Genomic DNA, 25,580 nt, shown 5'->3' with positions numbered 1-25,580 from the left:
GAAGGTATGCAGTGGATCCGACTCTGGATTTTCTGTTGAGGAGGAAGGAGTTGCAGGCAAGGTTTGACTGTCTGTCCATGGGAAAGGCAGTTTGGCAGTTGAGGCGGGCAAGGGGCGCCATGTACAAGTATGGGGAGAAGGTCAGCTGCTTGTTGGTGGGCCAGCTCTGCCGGCAACGGCTGCGAGAGAGATTGTTCTGGCCCGGGATAGAATCATAGAATTTATAGTGCAGAAGGAGGCCATTTGGCCCATTAAGTCTGCGCCAGCCCTTGAAAAGAGCACCCTGTTTAAGCCCACACCTCCACCCTATCCCTGTAACCCAGTAACACCACCTGTCCTTTTTTGGACACGAAGGGTAATTTAACATGGCCAGTCCATCTAACCTGCACATTGTTGGACTATGGGAGGAAACCGGAACACCCGGAGGAAACTCACGCAGATACGACAATGTGCAGACTCCTCACAGAGTGTGAACCAAGCCGGGAATCGAACCTGGGATCCCGGAACTGTGAAGCAACAGTGCTAACCACTGTGCCAACGTGGGATGGGACAGACAAGCTGATAATGGCACTGGAGTAGGTGAACAAGGCACTTGAGAAGTTGAATAAGAATTTGTATAAGTCAGAGCCTCCGGAGGATGAGTCAGACATGAAGATGTTTTGGGGCAGTTGGAGTGTCCCAAAGTAGAGGAGGAGAGGGCAGGGTTGGAGGAGCCAGTGAGGGGTGGGAGAATTGCGGGTGGCGATAGGGAGGATGCAGGAGGGTAAGGCTCAGGACTGGATGGTTTTCCGGAGAAGTTTTATAAAATGTTTCTGGATATCCTGGCACCGCTGTTGGTGGAGATGTTTGAGGATACGGTGGTTAAGGGGGCACTGCCAGAAACGGTGGGACAGGCATCCATTTCATTGCTGCTTAAAAAGGACAAGGACCCTGTGGAGTGTGGGTCATACAGGCCAACATCTCTGTTGAATGTAGATGCCAAGATTTTGGTGAAGGTACTGGTGCTCAGGTTGGAGGAGTGCCTCCTGAAGGTCATTGGGGAGGATCAGATGGGGTTCGTATAGAGCAGACAGTTGTCGTTGAATGTGCGGCGTCTGTTGAATGTGGTGCTTTCTGTGGCAGAAGGGAGGGAGTTGGAGGTGGTGGTGGTGCTGGATGTGGTTGATTGTGTGAAGTGGGGCTACTTGTTTGCGGCATTTGTGGCGTGGGTGAAATTGTTGTATAAAGATCTGATGGCGTGTGCATGCACAAATGAGATTAATTCAGGATTCCTTCCATCACATAGGAACGAGGCAAGGGTGCCCCATGTCCTCATTCCTGTTTGCGCTGGCGATAGAGCCCTTGGCCATAGCGCTGAGGTGCTTGGATAACTGGAGGCGGATAGTGAGTGGGGTGGGGGGTGGAACATAGGGTGTCCTGTATGCTGACAATTCATTGCTGTATATCTCCAACCCAGGCTCTTCAGTGTGGGCTATAATGGGATTGCTGAGGAGATTTGCGTCTTTTTCAGGCTACAAGTTAAATTTGGGAAAAAGTGACTGTTTTGTGGTGTCTTCCCCAGTGCGGAAGTTAGGTTGGGGGGTAGCCATTTTGGGTGGCAACAACCCATTTTAGACGTCTGGGAGTGAAGGTGGCTCAGGACTAGGCTTGGCTCCGTAAGTTGAACTTCAAAGTTTGGTGGGCAGGGTCAAGGCAGATTTACTGAAGTGGGATATCCTGCCCCTTGATGTGTTATCTGTGTTGGTATAACATCGACTGCAACTGGATGCAGTAAATGGGGAAACAGGCTTCCGACACAGGAGATGGTCCAACACTGTTTTATTGAACCTGCTGATTGCTGTACATAATCTGCTGTGGGTTGACACTCTATTAACTAACTGATAACCTCCTACTGGCTTGACCAGACTAGCTCTCTATCACATGGTGATGATGTTCATTGGCCTGTGCACTGTGACTATCTCCCTAGCCATGCCCTGTGAGACAGGGAGAGCCTTAATGGCCTGTGGGCTTTATAGTGGTGGTGGCCTGTCTGGTGATTGGTTGTTCTGTGTTGTGTGTGTTTATTGGTTATCCTGTGTGTCAATCATTGCCTGTCTGCATCTCATGATGTACATGAGTGGATATTATGACATCTTCCCCTTTTAACATAAATTTTGGAATGTGGCTGTGTATGCATGCATAACTATGTACAAGTGGGGAATGAATGAACATATGTACATGGGAAGGTGACTATCGTGCAGATACAGAGCAAACTGAACAAAATTTACAAGATTTAAGTCTATAGATTCAGTCTTTGTGATGGGCGACGAATTCTTGTTGATTGCCGCAGAGGTGGAGGGGGGGATGCCGGCACCTGGACAGGCGGGATGGCTGCCATCTCAGTGGCCTTGTGGACAGGTGGGATCGCTGCCAGATCGGTGACCTCGTGGTCCAAGATGTCCGGAGGAGGCATGATGACATGCGGAGAAGTGCAGTCGGGTGATGGGCAGGGAACTTTATGCAGCGCCCTCCTGTTGCGCCGTAAAATGGAGCCATCAGCCATTTGGACAATGAAAGACCTGGGAGCAGCCTGTCTGACTACAACAGCTGGGGCTGACCAATCTCCCTCAGGCAGCTGAACGTGAACGACATCGTCTGGAGCCAGCGCAGGTAGATTCGTGGCATGAGCATCATATGTGATCTTTTGATGGTCCCTGGATCGCTGCACCTTCTGCAGCACCGTGAGGTGGTCAAGGTCTGGAACATGGATGGCTGGAACAGTCATCCTCAGGTTGCGGTTCATGTGCAACTGCGCCGGAGACAAACTAGCCGACAGAGGGGTTGCCCTGTATGCCAATAGCGCCAGGTTGAAATCCGAGGCTGAGTCTGCAGCCTTGCACAGCAACCGCTTGACAATATGGGCCCCTTTCTTGGCCTTCCTGTTTGATGGCGGGTAATGGGGACTGGATGTGATATGACTAAAGTGGTAGGATCGTGCGAAGTCGGACCACTCTTGGCTGTAGAAACATGGACCGTTGTCACTCATTACCGTGAGTGGTATCCCATGCCTGGCAAACGCCTCTTTGCAGGCTTTGATGACGGACTTGGACGTGTGGTCCGACAGTTTCACCACTGGAGAAGTAGTCGACCAGGAGCACGTAATCATGCCCATTGGTGTGAAAGAGGTCTATCTTGGACCACGGAGAGGTCACGATCTCGTGCTGTTGCAGCGTTTCTTTGGGCTGAGCTGGTTGAAACTTCTGGCATGTTGTGCAGTTGAGGACTGTGTTGGCAATGTCCTGGCTGATGCCAGGCCAGTAAACTGCCTGCTGAGCTCTGCGTCGACATTTCTCGACCCCCAGGTGACCCTCATGGATCTGTCTGAGCACCATGTTTTGCATGCTTTGGGGAATGACAATTCTATCTAGTCTAAGAAGGATCCCCTCAACAACCGTCAGCTCGTCCTTAACGTTGAAGAACTGGGGGCAATGCCCCTTTTGCCAGCCATGGGCGAGGTGCTTCATCACACGCTGCAGTAGGGGATCTTTGGCAGTTTCTTTGCGTATTTGTATAACTCGTTCATCAGTGGCTGGTAGGTTGCTGGCACACAACAGCACCTGTGCTTCGATGTGGCGAATGAAGTTGCCCTGTTCACATGGCGTGGTGACGGATTGGGATAGGGTATCCGCGATGATCAGCTTCTTACCCGGTGTGTAGACGAGTTCAAAGTCATATCGGTGGAGACGAAGAAGAATTCGCTGCAGCCGAGGTGTCATGTCATTTAAATCCTTTTGGATTATGTGGACTGAAGACCCCAATGCCGTCCTGGCTTGCGTTTGTGGATATCTTGGTATCCTTGGTTGGGTCAAAGAATGCCAGTACTGGGGCTGTGGTGAGCTTCGCCTTCAGCTCAAGCCACTCGCTTGATGTGAGGGAAGCCACTGGAACACTGTCGACTTTTTAACGAGATGCCAGAGGGCTGTGGTGTGGAATGCCATGTTGGGAATGAATTTCCTGAGAAAATTCACCATGCCGAGGAAACGGAGGACCGCCTTTTTGTCCTCTGGGGTCTTCATGGCATTGATTGCCAGCACCTTGTCAGCGTCCGGTTGCACACCATGCTGTGAAATGTGGTCACCCAGAAACTTGATAGTGGACCTACCAAATGAGCATTTGGCCCTGCTGAGCTGGAGGCCGTTTTCATGTATCCTCTGGAAAACTTGTTTGAGGTGAGCGATGTGATCCTTGGACGTCGTGGACCAGATGATCACATCATCCACATAGACTCGCACCACCTCGATGCCCTCCATCATTTGCTTCATTATGCGATGAAATACTTCGGAAGCTGATATACCAAAAGGCATACGGTTGTAGCAATACCTGCCGAATGGAGTGTTAAACGTGCACAGCTTCCGACTGGACTCATCCAGTTGTATCTGCAAGAACCCACGGGAGGCGTCCAGCATGGTAAAGAATTTGGCATGAGCCATCTCACAGGTTAACTCTTCACGCTTTGGGATTGGGTCATGCTCGCGCACGATGTTGCGATTCAGGTCTTTGGGATCAATGCAAATGCGGAGTTCACCAGAGGGCTTCTTGACGCAGACCATGGAGCTGACCCAGTTTGCGTTTTCTTTTTTTTTAAATAATTTTTATTCAAATTTTTCAACAACAAATTTTCTCTCAACAGTTAAAGTAAACAAGGTGTAAAACTAAACAGAAAGAGGAATCCCCCCCCAGTACAAAGCAATAAATTAATAACTAATAACAATACAAAAAGGAAGAAAATAGCAAACACACCGTCACAAAAACAAACCCCCTTGACAAACCCCGAACCCCCCGCAGCTGCGTTTTCCGACGATCCTTGAGAGGAGCCGGCACCCGGCGTGGTGCATGATGACTGGGATGGCATTCGGTTTGAGCAATATCTTGTAATGATACAGGAGCATGCCCATTCCATCAAACATGTTGTGGTATTGCGTGAGAATGTTGTCTGTCTCAGCCTGGAGATTTACATTGGGCGAGGCAGTCGCCGGTGTCGAAGACATGGCATGGATGCGCTGGACCAGATTTAGGAGTTTGCATGCGCGAGCACCGAGCAGGGATGCCTTGTCAGGCCGGACGATCTTGAATCGTAACGTGACTTTGATTGAGCTGCTTGCAGAAAAATACTTTTCACTGTACCTCGGTACACGTGACAATAAACAAATCCAATCCAATCCAATCCAATTGCCTTGTGAGATACACCTAGTTGACACAATCAACTGGTCATTGCAGATTCACTCGAGGTAGTTTCGTTAGTGTTAATAGCTCCCTGGTACCATGATGTGTTATCTGTGTTGGTCTAACATTGACTGCAACTGAATGCAGTAAAACGAGAAACAGGCTTCCGACACAGGAGATGGTCCAACACTGTTTTATTGAACTTGCTGATTGCTGTACATAATGTGCTGTGGGTTGACACTCTATTAACCTAACTGATAACCTCCTACTGGCTTGACCAGACTAGCTCTCTACAGCATGGTGATGATGTTCATTGGCCTGTGCACGGTGACTATCTCCCTAGCTGTGTCCTGTGAGAAAGAGAGAGCCTTAATGCCCTGTGGGCTTTATAGCGGTGGTATCCTCTCTAGTGATTGGTTGTTCTGTGTCGTGTGTGTTCATTGGTTATCCTGTGTGTCAATCACTGCCTGTCTGCATCTCATTATATACATGAGTGGATATTATGACACCCCTATCACTGGCAGGATGGGTGCAGGCAGTTAAGATGAACATATTTTTATTTCCGTGCCTATCGGTCTTTTTACTGAAATCGATTTTTATGGGGATGGATAAGTTGGTTTTGTCGTTTGTGTGGGCAAAGAAGATGGTCAGGATTAGGAGGACGGTGCTTTTGAGAGAGCGATAATCGAGGGGCTTGGTCCTTCCAAACCTGTTATACTATTAATGGGCGGCGAACACTGAGAAAATGTGGGGTTGGAGCAGGGTGACGGAGGCTTTGTGGGTAAGGATAGAGGCAAGGGGTCGGTGTGCGGACCCTGCCAATGGAGCCGCTCCCATTTGCCCCAGGGAAGTACATGTCGAATCTGGTGGTGGTGGTGGCCACACTGAAAATATGGAGGAAATTTTGGCAGCACTTTCGGGTGGGGCAGGGTCGGTCGAAGTTGATGCCAATTCGAGGGAACCTTGGGTTTGAGCCAGGTGCGAGGATTTGGGGATAGGAGGAGCGAGGGGTGATGGAAATGAAGGACATATTTTTAGACGGGTGGTTTGCAAGTTTGGAGGAGCTGGAAAGAAGTTTGGGATCCCACAAGGGGAGGTTTTCAGATATATGCAGGTGCAGGATTTTGCAAAAAAGGTTCCCCCGACTTTTCCGGTGGCACTGCCCTCCTTGTTGCTGGAGGGGGTGTTGTCGGTGATGTGGTTGGGGGGGGGGGGGGGGGGGGGGGCTATTTCAGTGATCTATGGGAGGATCCTGGAGGAGGATATGGCATCTCTGAAAGGAGTTAAGGCCAAGTGGGAGGAGGAGCTGGAGATGGCCCTAGAGGAGGGGCTGTGGTGTGAGGTGCTGCGGATGGTGAATGCCTCAACCTCGTGCAAGAGGTTGGGATTTATGCAGCTAAAAGTTGTACACAGAGCACACCTGACAAAGTCAAAGATAAGCCGGTTGTTTGAGGAGGTGGAGGATATTTGTGAGCGGTGTGGAGGGGCGCAGCCAATCGTGTACATATGTTCTGATCTTGCCCGGAGTTCGAGAAATTTTGGAGGTCGTTTTTCGACATCAGGTCGATGATCTTGCATGTGGATTTAGAGGCCAGTCCTCGGTCTTATTCGGAGTGTCGGACGTGCATGCAGGAGCCGGGACAGATGTTTCAGCCTTCACCTCGTTGATGGCTAGCAGGTGGGTCCTGTTGGGGTGGAGATCAGTTTCTCCACCCTGTGCCTCGGTGTGCTGGGGGATTTAATTAAGTTCTTATACTTGGAAAAGGTGAAATTTGCTCTGAGGGGGTGAGTGAGGGGTCCCATAAGAGATGGGGTTTGTTTATTCCACATTTCGGGGAGCTTGTTACTGTCAACTGCTTGTGGTGGGGGTGCGAGGTGGGGAAGTTGATTAGGGTATTGCCGGGGGTGGGGGGTTGGGGTTTGTGTTGGTTTTACTTTGTAATGTTTTTTTCTTTTTTTGAAATTTAGGGTACCGTACCCAATTCTATTTTTCCAATTAATGGGTAATTTTAGCATGGCCAATCCAACTACCCTGGGTTGTGGGGGGTGAGACCACGCAGACACAGGGAGAATGTGCAAACTCCAGAGGACAGTGATCTGGAGCCAGGATTGAACCTGGGTCCTTGGTGCGGTGATGCAGCAGTGCTAACCACTGCGCCACCGTACCGCCCCAACCTTGGTGTACCAACTTCGTTGCGAACTGTTTATAAAATTCCACTGGAAAGTCATCCTGTGCCTTCCCCGACTGCATCATGGCAATACACTCCGTCACCTCCTTAGCCCTACGGTTCCTCCAGCACCTGCCTCTACCGTTCCTCCAGCTTCGGGACGTGCAGCCCATCCAAAACTTCTCCCCCACCCCCCTATTTAGCCGCCCATAAAAGGCCTTGAACATTTCGCTTATCCTCTCCGCATCGAAACCCCCCCTACCCTGCCTTCACCTGAATAATTTCCCTTGACGCCACCTGTCACTGCAACTGGTGGGCTGGCATGTGACTTGGCTTCTCATCATACTAATACTGCACCCCCTTGCCCGCCGTAGCTGACTCACCACCGTACCCATCGTCAACCAGTCAAACGGCCCCTGTAACTTCTTTCTTTCCACTAACAACTCCTATCCACCTCTAATATCTTGTCCAACAGTTGCCGGTGCTCCTCCCGTCTCATCCTACCCTTATGGGCCTTGAACAAAATAATTTCCCGCCTGGACCACCGCTTTTAAGATCTGTCAAAACGTGGCTACAGATACCTCCCCATTCTGATTGAGCTCAACTTAATTCTTAGTGTCTCGCAAGTGCAGAGCGTGGTCTGAAATCACTGTTGCATCATATTCCACCTCTTCCACCCCTATCATACGTCCGGCTCACCACTAAAAAGTCAATCCTGGAAATAAATCTATACACATGTGAAAGAAAGGAATACTCCCTCTTTCCGGGTGCCGAAACCTCCATGGATACACCATCCCCATCCTCTCCAGAAACCCTTACAGCTCTCGCATCATTTTCCACCTCCTCCATCTACTTAGGGCTCGACCAATCTACCCTCGGCTCCAATATACAATTGAAATCCGCCCCCCCCCCCCCATAATCGGCTGATGAGAGTCCAAGTCCGAGATCGTCCCCCAATAGCCTCTTCACAAATCCAGTATCGTCCCAATTATAATAATAATAATCTTTATTGTCACAAGTAGGCTTACATTAACACTGTAATGAAGTTATTGTGAAAAGCCCCTAGTCGCCACATTTCAGTGCCTGTTTGCCAGATTTCAGTGTCTGTTTGGGTACACTGAGGGAGAATTCAGAATGTCCAAATTACCTAACAGCACGTCTTTCGGGACTGTGGGAGGAAACCAGAGCACACGGAGGAAACCCACGCAGACACGGGGGGAACGTGCTGACACCGCACAGACAGTGATCCAAGCCGGGAATTGAAACTGGGACCCTGGAGCAGTGAGGCAGCAGTGCTAACCACTATGCTACCGTGCTGCCCAGAGGCTCAATGTCCCAATTACGCACATACACATTCACTAACACCACCAGACTCCCTGCTAGCACAACACTCACTATCACAACCCTCCACCCCGGGTCCCGCACTTTCCTGGCCCCCGCAAACCCCCTTTTCTTGCTCAACAATATGGCAACTCTCCTCGGCCTATAGTCAAACCCCAAGTGGAACACCACCCCTTCCTCACCTCATCTGATCTTTTACCCAGAGATGCGTCTCCTGCAAGAAAATCACCTCTGTACTCAAACTCTTCATGTGCACAAACACTCAGGACCGTTTAACCGGCCCATTCAACCCACGGAAATTCACTGTCACGATTCTCAACAGAGGCTTGTACTCCCGCCAACCCGCCTCCCCTACCCCTAGAATCTGCCATCACAACCTTTAGGCTCCGCCACCCCCTTCCCAACTCTGAATCAGGCCCACCAAAGATAGCCTCTCCACCCCGCCCATGACTAAATTAATCCTGCATAACTGTCGTTGCCTCCCCTACTCCCTCAAACACCACCCCTACACCTGCCCCTCCACAGTGGCTGTCCACCACAGCCACCACCCCCCCACTTCACATCCAATCACTAGCATTCCTTGCTAGCATGGTTACTCCCACCCGAAGGCCCCCTAATAAACCACCATCCCCCTCCCTCTACATCCGGCCTGCGCCCCACCCCCTCCTTTTCTCCAAGCCTGATCTCTGGGTTTCCCCTTCCTTACCCATCACCCAATCCAAAACGAGAAATATCATCCCAATATGACCCCACCACAGAGCATTATCGAGCCGCCCCACCGGACCCCCATCAACCCCTCATGCCTGCACAGAGCATAAATCCCTCATTACAGGTTTTCCCAGTCAGCAAACAGGAACAGATAACACTTCCACCCAAGATCTCCCTTCAGCCCTGCCCCAGCTTATGTTCCTTAATAAAGTCATTCCAATAAAGTTACTCCACTGCACTTTACTTTATTCCAGCGTCCCAAAGTAATATTCCCGGCCCTCAAAAGTTACTCAAAGTCTGGCCTGGTACTGCATCCCAAACCAAATCTGGAGTCGATACAGCACCGCTTTGGTCTTGTTGAACTGTGCCCGTCTCCTGGCCAGCCCCATGCCAATGATTTGATAGATCCAGATTTGGTTTCCTTCTGATAGAAGTTGGCTTTTCTAGTTAGCTATAGATGATATAGGTAAAAAGTTTAATTGAGAACTCATTATGAGTAATTAACTAAATCATATTAACCATGAGAATGAGGAAAGCCGAATAGCTGGGAACATTTTGCAAATTGCTTGACACTTGCTGGAGACTGAAGGAACAGTGACGTCAGCTGGCTGAAAGGTCCCATTGTGTGAAAGAATGGACAGTTCCATTTCAATTGAAACAGCCAGTCTAGAGAGATACTTTCTGAGCAAAAACTGTGTTTCTCCAATAATGTCCAGATGCATTTGTGGATAAGTTGGAAAATTGGCAGGCGATGGTGTGGGAAAGTTTGTACCAATATATTTAAATACATATCTCTCTTAAATTAATGGACAGACAGTTTGGCCGAATTGAGTGAATTATAAATTAGTTAAAGCCAATCACAGCTGTAACTAAGGCAAGACCTTAAGATAATAATCTCCTTAAGAATCGCTTGTCGGGGTGGAAAAATCCATTCCGGAATCAATCTATCTCTTTCTGAAACCTATTTTCTTTGCTTGCTTTTGCTAAATCGCCATCTTTCTTTTGTTTAAATCACTCAGTCATTTTATACTGTGTATTATGATTTGAAGAATTACCACGATTTGTAATTGAATGAAAACTCAACCACTCTATTCGCTAAAGACAATCAATCTGATCTAATTTTGTATTGACAAATAAAGTTTACCAGTGGCATAAGCTGACAAATAAAGTTCAACTGAATTTTGCCAAAAAGCACAGATTTGACCTCTGTTATTTGGGAACTAAGAAGGGATAACGGATATAGGATTCGAAAAGACACAGAGATACATCACCTTCCCATTCACAATCCTGCCACCCTGGCCCACCTTAGAATCTTTTCTTTGCCCTGCAACTTGTGCCTCTGCCTCAGGGACCTATGGGCCCGATCCACCTCTGGGGCCTTGTCCAGCCCTTTCTCTTCCACCAACCTGGCCAGTGTCCTCACAGCATTGCCCATTGCAATCATTCCCTCCACTCCCTCCGGAAGGCCCATAATCCGCAGATTTTGCTACCTGGACCTATTTTCCTGGTCCTCCACCTTTGCATGCAACACCTTACACACGTCCCTGAGGATCGCCATCTCCGCCTATAACGACACAATCTGATTACTCTGGTCAGACACCACCTCCGTGATCGTCAGCCCCTGCATCTCGAGACTCTTCGCCACCCGTTCCAAGGTTCCGCGAGGAGGTGCCACTGCCCTCTCAATCGCCTATGACCAGTCATTCTGCATTTCCTTACCCTGCTGCCTAAATTCATCCTTAATTGCTCCATTTGCAGCTTTCCAGTCGACGATGACCCTTTCCCCTCCGCCACTTTTATAATTGATGCTGCGAGTCTCCTCCAACCTTTTAGCCAGGGCTCTCACCATCTTCTGTCGAGTTTGGTAACCCGCAGACTTGCCCATCTAGGGGAACAACTTATCCTCCTCCACTCTCTGCACAACATTTCAGTCGAAATTCCCCAAAGTTTGGGTAAAAGGGGTCAAAACCAACGCTTTCAAGCAGGAGCCACCTTGTGTGTGACCACTCACCATGGCCACCACTGGAAATATCTTCTCTCCCATGTTTGCTGCTGATAAGCTCATTGTGAACCTAATATAGTACCTTTCACTGCCTCAGGACATTTAAAAGTGCTTTGCAACTAAAGAAGTATTTTTGGAGTGTCGTCACTGTTGTAACTTAGAAAATACAGCAGCCAATTTGCTCACAACAATGTGGCAATGACCCACTGATCTGTTACAGTGATTTTGGGCGTGGGATAAATATTGGCCTGGACACCAGGAATAACTTCCTATTCCTTGAAATCATGCCATGGGATCTTTTACCTCCACCTGAGAGGGTCTCAGTTTAGGATCGCATGTGAAAGATGACATCTCCAACAGTGCAGCAGTCCCTCAGTAACACTGCTATGTCAACTTTGGTTTTGTTCTAAGTCCTGAGTGAGAACTAAACCCATAAGCATCTTACACAGAAGCAAGGTGGTACTAATTGAGCTACATCTGACTCAGTATAGGGACTATGAAACTGTACAGAAGGGGAAAATACCCATCTTTAAAGACATAGAAAAACAATATTCATTGAAGAGTACATCATTGTTTGGTGTCCATGTCTAGTATGGCATCAATTGCATCATCTGTGTGTACAACATTTGAAACATCTTTCAAAACTTTTATTCATTCAAGCAGTACAATGCTAAAAAAAGGAACATTTCTTTTTAAAAGTGCATATATTCCTAAATTAAAATTACCGTAAAACAATATGTAGAATCACACTCTAAATCATCTATTATAGTAAGATTATAGTTTCAGTAAAAATTAAGTAACTGGTGGGTAAAGCATTCGATTGCATAAGAGATGGTATACAAACAAGCACAAATGTGCAGGTTATACATCCATAAATTGTACACATAAATTTTATCTTTAGTTGAGCAAGAAAATAGTTGGCAAATTTTTAGAAATCACTTTTTGAAGTAGCAATCAACATATTGAAATAAAAATGAGAATCATTGTAAAAGGAATACAATCATAAGTCTAACATTCCATCAATGTTTGTAAAGTTACCCCTACCTGTTGCACACTCAGAGGATAGCAGACTAAACATCAAGGGCTAATTGAGCAGGCACGGTGTGTTGGATGTTTTTTATATCACACACATTCAGATTTGTCCAACAAATGTGAGATGATAGGAGTGAAATTCCTTCTTTGATTTCTCTAGTCAGTTGCTTTGGTCAGCTCCTACTGTTTCTTTTATTAAGAGGGGAATTTCAGGCCTACTCAAACTAAATATATTTGTAAAACAAAATGAAAATTGCATGATAAACAACAATAAAGAACATTTTAATACATAGCTATTCGGTAGTGACAGATACATTTATGTAGGAATTAAGGTGCATATTTTAATTCTGGATTTGTCAGAGATAAGAGCTGATTTCTGTTGCTTGCTCCTTTTTAATAATCCAGTGCACAGATTAAAGCCACACCTTGCTTGATCCAGTGTCTCTGTGTCTTCATGGTTGGCAATTCCACAGCAATGACATAATTTGTGGAGTGGCCAGTTGTCGATAGTGTACCTGAAATGAGGATTGACAAATTAAAGTGTGCAGATCACATCTGGAATATTTTTTACCTGAACAGGATGGAAATACTTTATATCTGGCATAATATCTCAAGATTATTTTAAAAGTACACACATGTAACTTCCTGTATGTCACATGTTATCCAATGCAAATGTGTAAAACTAAAATGTAGGACTTCCGGTGGTGGCCATGGAGTGAGTGGCTCCCACTCGAGATGGAATATGGTCCTATCCACCTACTATAGGGGATATTTGCTGGTGCATGAACAGTGAGAGTTAGGAATTCTCCTCCGGTAGAGCCTGTTTATGGTTTATCGGACGAGGTGTGTAAGGAGCAAGGGCCAGCAGTCTGGCCGGGAGGACAGACGGAAAGATGGCGGATGGCTCTGGGGTGTCGTTGGCTGCCCAGTGGTCTACTGAGCAATTGGTAAATTTTATGAACGCCAAGTTCCAGCAGCAGAGGCAAGGCAAAAGGTTTTAGAGGACCTGGCTAAGGTGATGGAGCCAATCCGGGCAGCTTTTGAGAGAGTGGAGCAAAGGCTGGAGGCCCAGAGTTCGGTGCTCCAGAAGATGGAGGTGTTGGTGGTGGATTATGAGGACCGGTTGGCTTTATTGGAAGCTCGTGGCGGAGGGCTAGAAGTGACTGAGGGAGGAGATAGAGGACCTAGAGAATTGCTCCAGGAGGCAGAATCTCCGGATTGTGGGGCTGCCTGAAGGTATTGAGAGAACGCAGGCCACAAAGTATGTGGCGAATATTTTTGAGAAGCTGGTGGGGGAGGGGATCTTTGACTGTTCTCCTGAGGTGAATTGGGCGCACGGAGTGTTGAAGAGGAGGCCGAAGGCGGGGGAGCAGCCGAGGGTGATGATGTGCTTACATCGTTTTCTGTGGGCGAAGGTGACGAGGGAAGTTCAGAGTGTTATATCCTGCTTGTCACGCACCAAAATCAGGAATTTTATTTTGATACGCTGCAGGAGGCGAGTAATTTTATGAGAGATCATGGATTGGGAGGCATGTGAGGGCACTGAACTTTGGAGATGCCAGTACGGGGAATACGGGTGTGTATACCAGGTGGATTGTTGTATTTACCATGCATGGGGGAGGATTGGGTAAGTGTTCATCTCTTTTTTTGGGAATTGCGGGAAGGGGTGGTAGAGGGGAAGGGGGGAGGCGGTTGCCTCGATACACGCTAGCACTTAGGCTAGTTAACAGGAGTGCAGTGGGGGAATGATCTGTGGAGGATGAGGAGGGATGCGGTTGGTTGTTTTTTTTTGTTTCTTTGTTTATGAGGGGTGGGATTGGGGAGGGGGATGCTGATGTAGGCGGCATGGATGTGGCGCAGTTGGTTAAGGCAAGATGGTTCCGGACATTTTGGGGAAGCCCAGAGGGTGAATGAGGCATGGAGCTGATAAAAGAGGGACTATGATTGATCGGGGTGCAGGGATGGGGCGTTGGGAGATTGAAAGGATCCATTAAAAGGTATCACGATTTTGCAGGTTTAAGTAGTTTGAAGATGGACGTTGTGTTTCTCAGGAAATGCATTGAAAGGTCGTGGACTAGACGAGTGTGAGGAAGGGCTGGGTGGAGCAGTTATTCCATTTGGGGTTGGATATGAAGACAAGGGAGGTGGCAGTGTAGGTCAATAAGAGTGTGACTTTTGAGGTGGGGAGAATAGTGACAGACCCTGGGGGATGGGGAAATTTGTGATGGTGAGTGGTCCTTGATGCTGGTGAATATGTATGCCACAAACTGGGATGATGTGGAGTTTTTGAGGCGGGTTTTGGCAATGATCCGGATCTGGACACGCAGCGACAGGGGGTGCTTAAAAACAGTGCTGGACCCTAGACTGGATCAGTCGTGTCCCAGATCCATGAAGGTGTTGGCTATAGCAAAAGAGATGTTGGGGTTTATGAAGTGCAAGGGAGGGGCAGACCCATGGTGGTTTGAGAGGTTGAGGGCGAAGGAAATTTTGTACTTTTCGCATGTCCAACGGATGTGCTCCCGGATTGACTTCCTAGACAAGGCGCTGTTGGCGGGGGGTTGGATTGGAGTATTCGCCGATTATGGAGCTGGATTCTCCGTACCCCGACACTGAAATCACGGCCGGCGCCGGGGTGGAGAATCCATTTCAGTGCACAAAATTGGGACCGATTCTCCAGGCCCCGCAAAGAGAGTCCAGCTCCGCGGTCTGAATCTGCCATGGAGCACACTGCGGCCGCTGGAGGCCGGCGCGTTGTGCATGCGCAGCCTCTGACCTGGAAGTGTGGGGGGCCTTATCTGCAGCAAAAACTGCTAATTTTACGCCGGGACCCTGCTAGCCCCCTGCAGGGGTATGAATATGTGGCCTTTTCACACCAGTTTTTTTGTCGTGAACGGCAACAGTTTTTATGACGGCGTGGGGAAATAGTCCTAAAAAGGAGAATTGAGCCCATGTGTCTGATCACCCGCTGCATTGGATGAATTTGTGGGTGGCAAAGAGGAGTCCATGATAGCCACTGTGGAGGTTGGATATGGTGATATTTGTGGACTGGAAGTTTTGTGAAAAGATAGGGGTGGCTGTCCGGAACCATGTGGATCAGAATAAGATAGGGGAGGTTTTTGCCTCCATGTTGTGGGAGGCGCTGAAGGTGGTGGTAAGGGGGGAGTTTATCTTGATCCGGGTGCACAGGGAGAGGGTGGAGCGGGCTGAGAGATTGTGGTTGGAGGAGGCCAACGTGCATGTTAGGTGAATTCTGAATTCTCCCTCAATGTACTCAAATTTCCGCCAGACTAGGGAATTTTCACAGTAACGTCATTGCAGTTAATGTCAGCCTACTTGTGACAATAAAGATTATTATTAGTACCGTGTCTGAGTTTCTCTTACCTGCTCGTGTGAGAGTTTTGTATATTGGACAGAGGTAAATTCCATGCTGTGGTGTTTTCCGATTTGCACTTGGGATTAACCAGATCACAGCCATTTCTGTGTAGAGTTCTTTCGGCCGTGATTCACCCAGCTGCATTAAAGCAGGGTCCCAGCGAGCCCCCTCCAAAAACAGACCATAGATGTAGCACCAACTTTGGGACGATCCAAGTCAGAAGGTTGCTGTTTCAATGACCTGTGATTGGGACAGGATGGATTAGATCAGTGTACCTTCAAAAGAATTAACAGTAGGCCAATTATTTTCTTATTTAACACTGAGTAATAAAATTCAGTGAGTTAGATACATATAGTCCATTGTTCTCTTTGCTCAGTTCTGAGAATATACACCAATTGTAACTTCAGAAGAGTGGATATGGCATCAGTTTATCTTTTTATTTTTCATGCCAGTAATCCAATACGTTTTTGTATTTTGAACAGCTTTCTCTTTTTGTTGAGATTGTAAACTTATGCTTTCCTCAGAGTACCATACAATGCAGAATACACATGTTGCAGGTAATAAACTATCTGTGCATAAACACACTGAGGTTCTTAGGGCTATTTGGTAGATTTGGGTTAATTTGCATCTTTACAGGGCAGAGGATATCCCTTGATAGGGCACCCAGTTCAAGTAGGAATGATGGGACAACAGACATTAACTTGCACCATGCTCTCTTTGCAGTTTCAGTTGGTAGCCCAGCTGAAAAGCAACCTAGAAGATATATTTTGATTTATTTTTGTGGACCAAGGGGAGCTGGATTGTTCTTTCAGGCTCCACAAGAAAAACATGTGCCACCACCACACCTGACCACTTCTCCAGAGAACAGGTCCACCTTACCTGATGCATGGAAGAGGGGTCTAGAGACAGTGAACTTTCATCATTTTCTGCCTGCAGCTTGTTCTCAAATTGTGAGGTGTCTCACCAGTACTACTGGGTCTATCAAAAATCTAAGGCCACCTTGCGTAGAATCTGATTTGGCTTCTGTTTTCCTCAGTCATTTAAAATTTTTAAAACAAAACTTTGGCTGACACAGCGAGTCAAATTGCTACAGCAAAGGTTTCTCTCCCAAAGACCCCTCCTCGAAAATAAAATGGTATCCTCCTACCCCGAAGATGACAAAAGCTCCAAGCCTTAACAAATGCTAATACCCCTGAGTCTAGCTTTTGGAATGGTGTTGGGACAAGGTAAGGTTCTGCCCATTGCAGATTCTCCGTAGAAGCCCTTCAGATAAAGTTCACAGCTAAAGCATCTCAATGCTCACCAACTCATACACGTCACTCCTGAGCTGACAACTTGAGTGGCATATTCCTTTTTTCACATTTCTCATTCCCTGTTTTCCATCTAGTCGCAAGAGAAATTTATTGGTAGCTACAGGTGCAGATTTCAAGGCAGGGGGAAGTGTTACCCAAGATTTTTGATTCCTTGCAAGGCGTTAATTGTGTTTAGAGAATGTGAATTTCCATCAGGGGAATGTCTCATTTACTGTCTGCAGTTTGCTCTCACATTATGAGGTCTCTCACTAGCGCTATTGGGCCTAAAAATCACAGTCAAAAATCTAAGGCCATCTTGTGTGCAGGTGGTGGATCATCAACTGGGGTTTCACTTGTAAAACACATATTCCGAAGCTTGTAGTTGGATTAGAAGAATAAATGCTTTTAAAATCGTGTAAAGATTGGCTCCAGTTCTATTCTTCACCAGCTAGCTTACTAGACCATAGGCGTGATTTAATGGCCATGTTGTGTTTGAGCGAGAGTGCGACGAGGTCTTTAGATCGAGGGAGAGTCCAAAATCGAGAACCGCACCGGGCGCTGATCAGTTTTCCATCCAACTGGCCCGCTCCCGTTGGCAAAGTCAGGATCCCGCCCTTGCATGGCGAGAAACCAATAATCACCATTTAAAGCCAATCTCCATACAATTAACAGGAGTGACTCCCCTTCTAACTGCTTCTCATGACCTAACCACCTCCCCATCCAGTGGTCACACCGGCACCAATTAGACACCTTTTTAAAAAGGTAAAGCTGGCGGAAGGGCTGCTCAAGGGACCAGAGGAGGTAAGGAGCCATCTTCGCTCCCAGAGAATGAGTCTGGGCACTCCCGGTGCTCGGGGGGTGTAGCGCCCGGTGGGGGGGGGGGGGGGGGGGGGGGGGGGGGGGGGCAGGCCTCGGCAGGGTGGAACGCTAAAAGTGGGGGGGCCACAAATTGGTGGGAGGGTGTCTCAGCACTCATGTGTCTGCCCTGCCACCCCCGGATCGTGTGTATTGATGCCGGAGACAATCTCAGCACCCCCCTCTCTGTCCCACCAACCAGCCATTACTCCCATTGACCATAGAGACATATGCCTGCCCGGCTGAAGGCTATTGCCAATAGGGAATTGGCAATCGTAGTTAAGTGAGCACTTCACACACCCAAGTGTATTCCCACGGGTGGGTGGGCCATGTAGCATGTGGGAGTTATAGCCTATCATCCCAATCAGACCATAATGCCTGGACACTGCGCTGAGCACTGCAGAAAGTAACACCACAGACGCAGCTAACAACAGCTGAAAACCCAGAGGCTGGGCCCCAGCACTGAGGACATTTCCGAGGCCAGAAGGTCGCTGGTTGTCAGTCTCACATCCTCTCCAATTCCTTACAGATTTTACACGGGTGGATGATCCCTTGGACCCTGCACAGGTTGCCCTCGCTGTTCAGGGGGTGGAGGACCCGGAGTGCCCAGCTTCGGTTGGGGTGGGATACTATTGGTGGGGCCTACCCATGGCCTGGGGGAGGGGGGTGCGGGGTTGTCTCAGAGCCCACGGGTCGTCCATGCGACCCCCTGGATTGTGTTGCTGGCAGTGCTACTGGCAGGCCAGGCGAACAGATGCCGGAGAAGGTAGCGACAGCAATGCCGATAGAGACTCGAGTCGGCGGCTGATATGCAGGGCCCTGCCCCAAACCCGAAGGACCCGGCCACCCATCAGGCCAGGGTGGGACCCAGAAGGGGAGGCCGTCGACAGGCCAAGGTGTACAGGTGTCGCCGGTCTTTCGAACAGATGACGGACATCACGTGCCGCAAGAGACTTCGCCTCATCAAGGAGATGGTGTGGCACCAATGTCATGTCCTTGTGGACTTGGCACCTCGTGGAGGAGGAGGACACCCACTCTAGTGGCCATCAAGGTCAATGCAGCCCTGAACCTTTATGCCTCAGGATCATTCCAGGGCTCGAGCATGGACTTGCGTGGCATCTCACAAGCTCCAGCCCACAAGTGCACCGTGAGGTCATGGATGCCTTGCTTGCCGGGGCAGAGAATTATATAATCTTTGACATGGGCCAGGCCCAACAAGATGCCGGGCAGTCAGGGAGTGCCCTCCATCAACAGGAAAGGGTTTCACTCCCTGACCGTCCAGCCCATGTGCGACCACCACATGAAAATCATGCACATGTGTTCACGCTTCCCATGGAGTGTGCATGACAGCTACATCCTGGGGCAGTCGGACATCCCCGGACTCTTCGAGGACCACCCCAGAATAGCTGGTTCACTCTTGGGGGATAAGAGGAGCCTGATGAGGATCTGGCTAATGACGCCAGTACGGAGGCCGGTGACTGATGCAGAGACCCGATACACCGAGGCCCATGTGTTGAGCGGTGCATTGGACTCCTCAAAATATAGTTCTGATGCCTCGGCTGCTCTGGTGGTGCACTGCAGAACACCTCCCAAAGGGTTGCCCACTTTGTGATGTCTGCCATGCTCTCTACGACCTGGCACAGCAGCAGGGTGATGTGTTGGAGGTAGAGGGGAAGGAACATGTGGCTATCTCCGAGGAGGAAAACAAGGAGGCACCTGACGAGGAGGGGCAGAAGGACAAGCCCAGTGCAGATCTGCAGGACCAGCCGGAGGATGGAGGACAGGCGGCAGTGATGAGGGTCCGGCAAGCCCGGAGGGCCCAAGAGGCTCTCATCCTCTCTCGCTTCGCATAGAACGTGGCCTTGTCCTTCATTCCGTTCCCCGCCCCATTCCTCTCCTCTCCCTCCGCCCATTCCTATCCCTTCCACCTCACTCTCCCCTCCCCTCCCCACCCCTCTCCCATCCCCCCACTCTGTTCCACTCTCCTCGGGCCTGTTTGACAGCACTCCAGGGTGATGGGACTGTGTCGGCACTGTCAGCAGGTCACTGTTGGGGAAAGAGCGTGATGATAACGCACTGAGAGCTGAACACTGGTGTTCCTCAATCTATGCCACAGTCTGACTTCTGCCTGTCTGCTGAGTGCTCGCTCACACCCATCGCCTGCACTTGGTATGCTTGGATAGGGCGGGGAGGCATCCAGACCTCCATGCCTGGGGGGCTGAGGTACGTGATTGGTAGTCAGCTAGCATTGCGAAGAAAGTGCCAAAGGTGCCAGACTTCTCGAGTGCAACGTTTATTAACGCTGTACATATGTGTCCCAACTGCCCCAGCTGGATTGAGCCCTGTTGCCCCTGCGCCATCTGGCTCTGTCAGTCCTGGCAGCTCCCCGATGTCAGCACCATGGTGTCGACATCCTCGGCGATGCCCTTCAGTGACTGGAACCTGCTTTGGAATGCCCTGGCAATGCCCGCCTGCGACTGGGTCATGTCTCCCAGCGACCGGCGCGAACAGCCGGCAAATCCCGCTCAAGCTCCGCAGCGCCTCATCAAGATCCGCCTGGGACTTGGACACATCCTCCAGCAATTTGGACATGTTGTCGAGGCGCTCAGCCATTGCCGTCACTGACTGAACCACGCCTTGGATGCCACTGCTCATGGCATTGCTCGACATGGGTTGGCTGATGCATGGTACGATGCTGGGCGGGTTGGTGCCAGGCATATGCGTGGGGGTGGTGGTCAGGACTGGTGCCAGGGGGTAGGTGCCAACCCATCCGTGCGGCCTGGTGGAGGTCATTGATCTTCTTACGGCACTGGATGCCAGTCCTCCTGGTGATGCTCCCCAAGCTGACGGCTGCTGACACGTGTCCCAGGCAGCACTGGCTGCCCTGTGGCTGGCACTCTGAAATCCTCGGGGGAACAGGGCATCCCGTCTGATCTCCACCACTTCCAACAGTCCACCCAGGTCGGCATCCCCGAACCGTGGGGCTAGTCTCCTCGGTGTCATGCTGCAAGCTGGGAGGAGTTTGCTCTGAAGGATCAGTTTGGGCGCTGCTCCCCCTGGGTAGCACGGTCCCGACGAATCAGCCGGCAGGGCAGTCGTTTGCGGCGTGAAGGCCTCATTAAGTGGACCAGTTAACTTGATATTGGTGACGGCCTTGCTGGGCCAAGTGTCGGGAAGCTCGCGGCAGTTCCCGCTCACTACCACACAAAGAGACTTTTCATTATATCGCACCCATAAACACTAGAAAAGTGCACTTTAGGCTTAGACTTGCAGCCAATTAAGAGAGCGTGGAGGAGTATTATGGAAGCTTTTCTTAACTTCTGATTAGTTTCTATTTTTGCTTTGTCTTTATAATAGCCTAACTCATTCGCTCCCTCACACAGCCATGCAGTGCAGCTAGCAGCACTGTATGTTAAAAGACCTTGCAAGGTAAGCTTTGCTTTAAGAAAAAGCTGACGGCTGATATTCAAGTATCTTACGTGACCCATCCAGGTGCCAAAGTAGAGGTTGTAGCACGTAATATCTCGCATGAATCAAATACTTCAATAGTAGCCTTTGTCACTTACTTCTACAGTGATAAATATCAACTTGGATAAATCCACTGGAAGGGGTGGAGTATGAGAGTTGTAGGAAGAGATTTTCAATCTGCACAGCATATATGTTGCAGTTTGGCATGTAAAAGGATGCTTAATGTGCATTATTCCGAAGAAGTACTTCCTGATACCTCTCTGCTCAAGTGTAGATTTTATTTAATTTGGTCAGCTACAGACTGGCTGAGATGTTTTCAGCTTTATGGTTGCAGCCGTATTTGTCTGGTTAAACATTCAAGACTTGGCATTCTTGGGGTTCCATGCAGTGGGGCTTAAATGCACCAAAAGCTGAGGAGGATGTCCTGGTCAGAAATATGGTGTGACAAGGGTTGAGAAACAGGATGGGGGTGGGGAGCAGAATATTCAGGTAGGGGTTGAGCAACTAATTCAATCAGTTAAAGGGGATAGGGAATTAAAAGGTTGCTACAACAGAAGGGAAGAGATGAGCATCTCAGAGGCTGAAATGGAAGTGCTGCTGTTCCCTATTGGAGGCCAGAGGGATGCTATAGCTGGAATATCAGGGAGTTAGCTGTAGCACAGACCATTTAAAGGCGGGACAGTGAGTGGGATCTCTCCAAAGACCCACATGTGTCTCAGGTTTGAATTCACTAGATCAACAACGATAAATTGTTAAACAAGGAACAAAAACACAGAGAAGCAAGTATTTAATCTTTAAAAAATCCTTAATCCTTAAAAACATCGGGCTGGATTCTCCCACCCTGCACGTTGCAAGAACGCCACGGGCGAGCCACATAAAATGGAGAACTCCATTGACCTGAGGTGGGTTTCTCTGGTCGCTGGGCGGACATGGCCGGAGAATCCTGCCCATCTTCCTTATCCTTGAAGCAAAGTCATTTGGCAACTTTCAAGTTAAGTGTTGCACATCTGCAATGTATGCAGGCATATTTATGTCTCAAATCTTAAAGCCTAGTTCCCTCACACCTACCATTGCTTTATTTTTTTCCCTTGAATCCTGACTGCAGATTCTGGACACTGGAGCAGCCAATTAACTTGATGCATTCCAACTGGCTGCAAGAAACTGTGCTTGTCATTGCAGATGAGCTTCACATTTACTGAATAGAAGCCTTTCCAGCTCATATAGTTAATGGAATTTACATTTGATGCATTCAATGAACATGCCTACAATTAAAAACTTCCTTGATCCCAGGAAAGCCAGTAATTCTGAAAAATGTAATGTATATCTCATCATCTATGTCGCACCCCATTGTTGAATTTTATCTAAATTGAGATGACCTGGAAAAGAAGGCATTGTGAAGCATTGCAAAGCAAAGTAGCTGAAGTGATGAAAATTAATTGTGGCTCCCTGGAATGAGCCTGTCGCATAAAAGACGAGAGCCATTCTGCAATAATTTGAGTTGTGTGCGCTCTAAACGTTGGTTGCAGATCTGGCTGCAGGAGTGAACAGAGCTCCTGCAAAGCCTCATTACTACAGCACAACCCTCTGAGATAGAGCTCTAGGGAAAGAAAGGACCTTCATTAATGTGCCACAATGCCTTTCAGGTCAACTCAACGCACTTTACAATCAACTAAATGCTTTTGAAGTGTTGTCACTTGTAATGTAGGGAAAAGTGGCAGCCAGTGGTGCACGCACTGTAGGTTCCCACAAACAGCAATATAAGAACCAAGTCATCTGTTTTAATGAGGAATATCGAGAGATAAATATTAGTCAGGACATCAGGAGAATTCCCTTGCTCTTCCTTGAATAATTTGTTGGGATTGTTTAGGACCACCTGAGATTGCAGACAGGACCTCAGTTTAGCCTCTCATCCACGAGTCGGCAGTGCTGAAATTGCAGCGCTCCCTTAGTACAGCAGTGCTGTCAACCATAATGCGGTGACTGATCTTTTTCCTCCTTTTAATACATGCAGTGAATGAAATGAAAATGAAATGAAAATTGCTTATTGTCACGAGTAGGCTTCAATGAAGTTACTGTGAAAAGCCCCTAGTCGCCACATTCCGGCGCCTGTTCGGAATAACGTCCAAAAGACTCGCCAAACATTTCAGTTGAGCAGTGTCCCTTGAAAGAAGTACTTCTACTTTGACATAGGGGTCCTGGCAAACTGCACCTTTAAGTAGCTCGCACATTCCTAAGGACATTTGGGAAGATAGAAATCATAGAATGTGGGATATCCTGTCCTACATTTGCTGTTTGCATGTGATTGCCAACAGAAGGGGATCTTCAATGTTCCCTGAAATGTCACAAAATGTATGTCAGGGATTTTCTGCAGCAGCATGAGATTCTCATGTGCTGATGACTTTATCTTGAAGGTAGGATGTATTTTAAAAAAATGTTTTATTGATTATTCATGATATGCAAATATATTAATGACCCTCCCCCCCCCCCCCCCCCCCCCCCCCCCCACACACACACAGAGGCCAGAATGAGGTTCAGCACACTGCAAACACACTGTTAACTTTAACGCTGCATCTCAATCAAAGTTTTGGCTCACGTCTAATTGACATCACCCCACGCACCATGTTTTCCGCACTTGAGGGTTCCTGAAGACCCTTCCCAATCCTTCAAGAGCATCCCTTACTGGGGCCCTTATAGTCAGATAGCAAAGGAGGCTTTTATTCTTCGTCTTCTATCAATTAGAATTGAATTTGAGCTCAAGACTAGGTGGTGAAAGCACAATATGTGACCCATGTTCTACTTAGTCTTTCTCCTGGTTTCTTACCTTAAAGTCAAATGATATTGTGTCAATGGAGATAACTGACTGTCTTGCAAAGTTCTGGAGTGTCCCCGTTAGAAATGCTTGTGGGAAGAAAAATCCACTGATCCAGAAGGCAGCTGGAATCCCATGAGCAATCCATTTGTGCAGGAAGTTAATTCTTTCAAGAAGATCCTCCACCCACGAGGCCAGGGGTTTGAGTGAAGGGTATGCCTTGAAAACACAGACACTGAGTATCAAGATGGAGCTCATTGGGTCTTCCCATTTTATCATCTCCTTTAAGACATTTAAAAGCAAACATTTCCTTTTGTGCTTTTATGTAGTTACTTATAGAAGGATAACATGCAGTAGAAACAAATAATTTAAATTTCTATAAAACATTTTATGTCCTCAAGACATTACAAAATGCAGACAAGTAATTAATTTTAACATGTATTCATTGTTGTAATGCAGGAAACCCCACAAATAGCAATGGGATAAGAAACAGAGAATCTGTTTAGTAATGTTAGTTGAAGGATAAATATTAGCCAGGACAATAGTGAATAGTCGCCTCTGTGCTTCTTTGAATAGAACCTGAGATCTTTTACATCCATCTGAAAACAAATACAGACCTCAGATTAACAACTCATACAAAAAAAATGACACGTTCACACTGTCGTGCTTCCTCTCTAATACACTGAAGTGTCAGCCTGGTTTATATGCTCAGAGCCTTGGAGTGGGGCATCACCTACAAGCTTCGAGTCACAACCGAGAGTGCTACCGACTAAGCCACAGCAATGAAACAACAGCTTGTACTTACATAACAAATTTTTAAAACAAGGGCAATTAGGAATCGGCAACAAATGCGGGCTTTGCTAGCGACGGTCACATCCCTTAAATGAATGAAAATAAAAAACATAAAGCCTCCCAAGTTGCTTTACAAAAGAGTTTTCAGGTAAAATGTGACATTGAGCCACAGAAAGACCAAAAGTATGGCCAAAGACCTTGTTTTAACGAGAGTCGTGAAGGAGGAGAGAGAGGTGGAGATAAAAACAGAAGGTGTAAATATTTTGACGATCTGGCAGCATCTGTGGATAGAGAAACAGAGTTAATGTTTTGAGTCAAATATGGCTCCCTTTCAGGGGGAGGTGGAGAGTTTGATGAAAGGAATTGCAGAGTTTAGGGTCTGGACAACCGAAGACATGGTGATCAATAGAAGAGTTTATTCTTTTATTCAGAAAAGCCTACTGGAGATGCCGATTTTAAATACAATGGGCGAGATTCAGTGGCCTTGTTGCGCTCGAGCGAGACGAGGCCGGTGAATAGCGAGAGAGGCCAAAAACGA

The 25,580-nt window shown here is 48.1% G+C and overlaps 1 protein-coding gene across 1 annotated transcript in view; it reads right to left on the bottom strand.

Moving 5' to 3' along the window:
• Window positions 1–12,053: 12,053 nt before the first annotated feature.
• Window positions 12,054–25,580, bottom strand: part of dnah1 (dynein, axonemal, heavy chain 1) — a 995,196-nt gene continuing 981,669 nt past the window's right edge. Inside the window, 3 exon segments of the mRNA XM_038812191.1 lie at window positions 12,054–12,968; window positions 15,835–16,042; window positions 24,263–24,469. Of these exon segments, the coding sequence (XP_038668119.1) occupies window positions 12,847–12,968; window positions 15,835–16,042; window positions 24,263–24,469 (537 nt within the window). The 3' untranslated portion in view covers window positions 12,054–12,846.

This window comes from Scyliorhinus canicula, chromosome 11 (assembly GCF_902713615.1).
Source record: "Scyliorhinus canicula chromosome 11, sScyCan1.1, whole genome shotgun sequence".
NCBI lineage: Eukaryota > Metazoa > Chordata > Chondrichthyes > Carcharhiniformes > Scyliorhinidae > Scyliorhinus > Scyliorhinus canicula.
This window is presented reverse-complemented; position numbering and strand designations above follow the sequence as displayed.